At 42.1% G+C, this 6,522-nt stretch overlaps 1 protein-coding gene across 1 annotated transcript; it reads right to left on the bottom strand.

Annotated features, from left to right (window-relative positions):
* Positions 1-1,512: 1,512 nt before the first annotated feature.
* LOC135100931 (uncharacterized) lies at positions 1,513-2,254 on the bottom strand. The gene is made up of 2 exons (XM_064004551.1): positions 2,156-2,254; positions 1,513-1,899 (listed from the first exon to the last, which is right to left on the bottom strand). Exons 1-2 carry the CDS (start codon positions 2,252-2,254, stop codon positions 1,513-1,515), a joined length of 486 nt encoding a protein of 161 aa, XP_063860621.1.
* Between the last annotated feature and the right edge of the window lie 4,268 nt (positions 2,255-6,522).

Raw genomic sequence — 6,522 nt, 5'->3', positions numbered from 1 at the left:
AATAAGAGAAATATACACATACATACAGGATATTGAAAGTGGATGATTAAACCTTAGAGTGGAAACGAAGTTTCAGTCTATAAGAAGGTGTGTGTGTGATTAAGCGTGAGTCGCTTGGAGAATCTGTTGAATCAGAATGAAATGGTACCTGATGTGCCCACTCATCATCAAATCCTTTGTTCACTCGCTTGAAATGATCGACGTGGACGATCTGTTCTACTAAGGTTTTGATATCTAAAATTTTTACTTTGTGGCCATGGAGAGAATCGATTACACTGTGTGGCCTAGAGAACAATGGATCAAAATTAGAGTTCCGATCGTGAACTCTGGCGAAGACTATATCACCGACTACAATGGAAAAATCTGTCGCTCTACGATGATATTTCCGCAGCATCTCAGCTTGCGATTTAGTGAGGCGATCATGAATGAGTTTATGAGTGTACTGAAAATCGCAGAGACGACATTTGACGTAGTCATCCATGTTGTAGACAGGACGCGGTGTATCAAAGATTGTTTGCCACTAGTGTTTTTGAGTTGATTAATCGCCTCTGTTGTTCTGCAGTTGATGATTGATGATGCTTGTTACTTGCCCAGTCGATGAAGCTGCTTGGAGCGTTGGTAGCGTGGAGAACCGGAGAGAGACGGTGATTCTGGTAGCTTGGGGGTCGTGGGTAGTTAACTGATATTATGTTGATGTGTACGAATAAAAAACACAATGACGAGAGTTCTTGATTCAATATATGACTGGTATGTACAAACTGGATTCGAGACGGTTGTAACATGAGATTGTACTCTCTCTCTCTCTCTCTCTCTCTCTCTCTCTCTCTCTCTCTCTGAAGCGATATGATTTATAATTGAGAAGCGGCTCTCACGGCCGACTGTGATGGAGCAGAACTGAATGAGAGACCAAGACTGACTGTTCGTGACTGGGTGACTGACTGACTGTGTCTCTGACTGGGACTGAAATCGAACTGATCTCGAACTACCTGAGCTCACTACCTGCGGCTGTATTTATCTGAGCTAAAGACTGGAAGTGGGTGTGAAATTCCCTTGAGAAGTAGAGAAAGGGGGACAAATCCAGGTATTATCCCTAAGGACTGGAAGTGGGGTGTGAAGTCCCCCTTGAGGTTAAGAAAGGAGGAGAAATGACCAGGAGGGAAGACGAACATATGTACACAGGTGTTATCCCTTTATCCCTAAGGACTGGAAACGGGTTTGAAATTCCCTTGAGAGGTGGAGAAAGGACTGGTTGGCCATGGTACACGTTGGATGAATATATGAAATAGTGAAATATACATATATATATAATAAAAGTGATTGTTGAAACTGATACAGCGGCGTGCTGTGAAAAAATTCATGTGGAAGATGCTTGTTGGTATCAAACAGCACGAAATGTGGAGACTCGTTGATAGTGGAGTGAATTGATGAGTTGATAAAGCAGGCTAGTTGAGGAAGCCATTCGTCCCATGAGTGCTTGGCTTCTGTTGTGTAACGCAGAACGTCCAGGATACGTTAGTTACAACGCTCTACTTTACTGTTTGAACTGGGGGAGTGAGGAACAATGTTACATTTCTTGATATGAATTTCTTTACAAATTTCCTGTAAGGAAGAGTTATTGAATTCAGCGGCATTGTCAGATAAGATGACACGAGGAGAGTCATAAGGATAAATTATGTTGTCAATTATCGCGGGACCAACAGAAGTTGCAGTTTTGTCCCTCAGAGCAACGAGAATGGTGAAACTAGTGAAACTATCCACAGAAACTAGAAGATACTGATAACCGTTCTCTGTAAGTGGAAGTTTGAGCAAATCAACAGAGACTGAATCCCAAGGAGCTGAAGCGATGGTGTAAGGAAGTGAGGGATTGTCGTGAGCGAGTGAGGGACGATGCGAAACGCACTGAGAACAGAGTGCACAATGCTGAAAGATATCCTTTCTCATAGTCGGCCAAAAATATGATCGTTTTGCTTGTGCGAGGCATCTGTCCCGACCTGGATGCCCTGCATGGGGTGAATTGTGAACGTGGTGAAGTATGGTAATCACTAATGACTGAGGTATCACGAGCTGAGATATACGCTGAATAGAATTGTCAGTAGAGACATCATTAGACTTATACAAGAAACCGTCTTGCATGAAAAAATATATCAGCACTCACTTGCACCTTAGGAAGATTTGTCTCATCACCAGATTCGAGGTAATAAGCAACACTAGAACAGAACACATCTGAATGTTGATGATTCTTTATTTCATCCATGGTTGGCATGGCAGTATTCTTTGTGATGGAGATAGCGGCAGCATTGCGTGATAGTGCGTCTGCCACAGAGTTTGCCTTGCAGGGAATATATCAAAATGTATGATTAAATTCTTGAATCGTGAGATGCCAGCGAGCAAATTGACCTATGAAGTTGTTGCCTTTGAAGGTCTCTGTGACAGCATAATGATCAGTGTGGACATGAATTTTATAGCCTAATATGAGTTCATGAAAATGGCGTAACGCCCAGGTCACAACGAGACTTTCACGCTTCGTAATGCCATAATTTTGCTCTGCCTTGTTGAGAAGTGTGCTAGCATACGCTAATATGCGATGTTTACCAAGTGAACAATAATTACTCCCAGTAAGACCTAAAGCACTGGATCAGAGGGTGCTGTGAACATATCATTAAACCCAGCTGTGACCTCACTGAACGTATCCCTTTGTGTCTCACAACACAAGGGGGCAGTCACAGCCTGCCCTCTAAGGACAACTCTCTTCCTTCACACAAAACTACAAGCACCTAATTACGCACACACACCCTTCACTGAAAATTTTAAATTATCATGGCGTCTTCTACACCAGCCCAGGAGTCACTATCTGGGGAGGGGATCACAAATGTCACCAGGTCGGACTGCTCTTCTGGTTTCGAAGTGTCTTGACACCCCCCTCAAATTTTTCTTCATTAACTTCTGCAAGATTCGCGGTCTTAAATCTAATTTTCAATTGTAGAACACATTCTCTCCTCTACTAGACCTCATCTTCTTTTTCTTACTGAAACACAGGTGTCTGAGGCAACTGATAGTAGCTCCTATTCTGTTCCCTCCTACTTTCTTTATCCTCACTTTCAATCCAAAGCTAGATGTTTCGTTTATGTGCGCAATGACTTAACCTGCTCTCGTGCCCACACTCTTGAATCTTCCGGGTTTTCCACCATCTGGCTACGACTACACAGTCACTCTCAAATTAAATTTATATGTGCTGTATACCTCTCACCTAACTCCTCTGACTATAATTCTTCGACCATTTAACTTCCAAAGTGGAGCACATTTTGACTCTTTTTCCCTTTTGCGGAGATCTCCAGTCTTGGAGACTTCAATGATCATCACCAGCTTTGGCTTTCTTCTCCCTTCACTGACCATCCTGGTGAACTAGCCTTCAACTTTGCTATCCTCCACAACCAAGAGCAATTGGTGCAACACCCTACCTGTATTCCTGACCGTCTTGGAGATACACCCAACATTCTTGATCTTTTCCTAACCTCTAATCCTTCTACTTATGCTGTTACCTTCTCTTCTCCATTGTGCTCCTCCGGTCATAATCTCATATCTGTATCTTGTCCTATCGCTCCAATCCCTTCTCAGATCCCATAAGCGGAGGTGCCTCTGGCGTTTTGCTTCTGCTAGTTGGGAGAACCTGAGGAGGTAATTTGTTGATTTTCCTTGAAATGACTACTGCTTCCGTGACAGAGACCCGTCTCTGTGTGCCAAACGCATAACAGAGTTGATAGTGTCTGGCATTGAGGCATACATTCCTCACTCTTTTTCTCGACTTAAACTTTCCAAACCTTGGTTTAGCACAGCCTGTTCTCGTGCTATACGTGATAGAGAGGTGGCTTGTTCCTCCCTCTCCTCCACCCTCTGACTACTTCATGCTACCTATTAAAATTCTTCGAAATGATGTTTTCCATGCCCTCGCTAGCCTAAACCCTCAGAAGGCCTATGGACCTGATTGTTCTCCGAAACTGTGCCTCCATGCTTGCACCTTGCCTAGTCAAACTCTTTCAACTCTGTCTGTCAACATCTAACTTTCCTTCTTGAAGGAAGTTTGCCTACATTCAGCCTGTTCCTAAAAAGGATGGCCGTTCTAATACCTCAAACTATCATCCTATTGCTTTAATTTCCTGCCTGTCTATAGTTTGTTAATATATTTTCAGCAGGAAGATTCTTAAACATCTGTCACTTTACAACCATCTATCTGATCTCCAGTATGGGTTCCCTGCAGGCCGCTCTACTGGTGATCTTCTGGCTTTCCTTACTGAGTCTTGGTCATCCTCTTTTAGAGATTTTAGTGAACTTTAACTGTTGCCTTAGACATATCAAAAGCTTTTGATAGAGTCTGGCACAAAGCTTTGATTTCCAAACTACCCTCCTATAGCTTATATCCTCTCTGTAATTTCATCTCAAGTTTCCTTTCTGACCGTTCCATTGCTGCTGTGGCAGATGGTCATTCCTAAATCTATTAACAGTGGTGTTCCTCAGGGTTCTGTCCAGTCATCCACTCTCTTCCTATCATTCATGAATGATCTTCTAAAGCAAACTTCTTGTCCTATGCACTCCTACGCTGATGATACCACCCTGCATTTTTCCACATCTTTTCACAGACGTCCAACCCTTTAGGAAGTAAACATTTCAAGCAGGGAAGCCACAGAACGCCTGACTTCTGATCTCTCGAAAATTTATGATTGGGGCAGAGCAAACTTGGTATTGTTCAATGCCTCAAAAACTCAATTCCTCCTTCTATCAACTCGACACAACCTTACAGACAATTATCCCTTCCTCTTCAATGACACTTAACTGTACTCCTTTTCTACACTTAACATCCTCGGTCTGTCCTTTTCTTATAATCTAAACTGGAAACTTCACATCTCATTTCTAGCTAAAACAGCTTCTATGAAGTCAGGTATTTTAAGACGTCTCCGCCAGTTTTTCTCACTCCCCCTCCAGCTGCTAACTCTGTACAAGGGCCTTCTCCGTCCACGTATGGAGTACACTTCACATGTCTGGGGGTGGTTCCACTCATACCGCTCTCTTAGATACGAGTAGGTTGGAATCTAAAGTTTTTCGTCTCGTCAACTCCTTTCCTCTAACCGAATGTCTTGAACCTCTTCCTCATTGCCGCACTGTTGCATCGCTTGCTATCTTATACCGCTATTTTCATGCTAACTGCTCTTCTGATCTTGCCAACTGTATGTCTCCCCTCCCGCGGCCTCGCTACACATGGATTTCTTCTTTTTCTCATCCCTATTCTGTCCCTCTCTAATGCAAGATTTAACCAGTAGTCTCAATCATTCATCCCTTTCTCTGGTAAACTCTGAAACTCCCTGCCTGCTTCTGTATTTCCATCTTCTTATGACAAATTCCTTCAAGAGGGAGGTTTCAAGACACTTGTCTTTCAATTTTTTGACTACCGCTTCGGACCCTATTAGGGGACCGGCATGTCAGAGGGCTTTTTTTTTTTTTTTTTTTAGATTTTTGTTGCCCTTGGCCGGTGTCCGTCCCACATAAAAAATAAATAAATAAATAAATAAATAAATAAATAAATAAATAAATAAATAATAAAAAAATATACATATATATATATATATATATATATATATATATATATATATATATATATATATATATATATATATATATATATATATATATATATATATATATATATATATATATATGAGGCAAGCAAGGATACACCAGACTTCTTTTTTTCATTTATTGCATCGTTTCACCTTCACAGAAGGCATCAGGCTAAAAATATTTATAAAAATAAACACAAGGGCAAAAATCATAAAATATCACACTAGGAACAAAATTAAAAAGAAAACAGCAACTAAAAGGGGACAGGCAGGCAAGCATCAACAAAATAATGTGACAAAATAACCTATCAGCAGCAGCTTATACATGTATAAGCTGCTGCTTCGCTTCCCCGACACTAGTCTTACCTTTGTTCTCCGCAAGGATGTTTCATGTCGAAGTGTCGGGGCAGTCATGCTCCAGTATCACCTTGGTAGTCTTCATCTCTTTGTTTTTGCCAGCCGGAAGCTCCTTCCCCCGAGAGGGCAAGTATTCCGATATTGAATTTGAGTGTCTTGCTGTTATTTTTGGCATACTGGAGTTTGATTACTACCCTCGTGGTTGAGAGTTCATCCTCGAGGTTGGTCATAAGCGTTTCACCTACCTTCAGACATTCGTGGGTAAAAACGACATATTCCTAAGGTGATTTCTGAATCTTCAGGCGTACAAGTTCGGAATGGTTCATGTCGGCGAGGCAGATGACATCGGAGATGATCTAAGTCGTGCCTAGAATCTTTTGTGAGTATCTTTCAACCCAGGGAGTGTTCCTCATCTGAGTCTACCAGAAGTAGATTCTTGATGGGGGGAATCGTGTAAGAGGAGTAACACCACTTCAGTTGTTACCTGGGTATTTACGCAGGGCGGCCGACCCAGAGGACTACCAATCCTTACCCAACCTCCCCGTCTGGTTCGCTG

Source organism: Scylla paramamosain, chromosome 5 (genome assembly GCF_035594125.1).
Source record: "Scylla paramamosain isolate STU-SP2022 chromosome 5, ASM3559412v1, whole genome shotgun sequence".
NCBI lineage: Eukaryota > Metazoa > Arthropoda > Malacostraca > Decapoda > Portunidae > Scylla > Scylla paramamosain.
This window is presented reverse-complemented; position numbering and strand designations above follow the sequence as displayed.

Bases quoted from the DNA above. Each gene is read 5' to 3' on its own strand.
- LOC135100931 (XM_064004551.1), bottom strand. From the start codon at position 2,254: ATGGATGAAATAAAGAATCATCAACATTCAGATGTGTTCTGTTCTAGT. The intron at 1,900-2,155 runs GTGAGTGCTGAT...CTCTGTTCTCAG, and splicing joins CAAATCTTCCTAAGGTGCAA to TGCGTTTCGCATCGTCCCTC.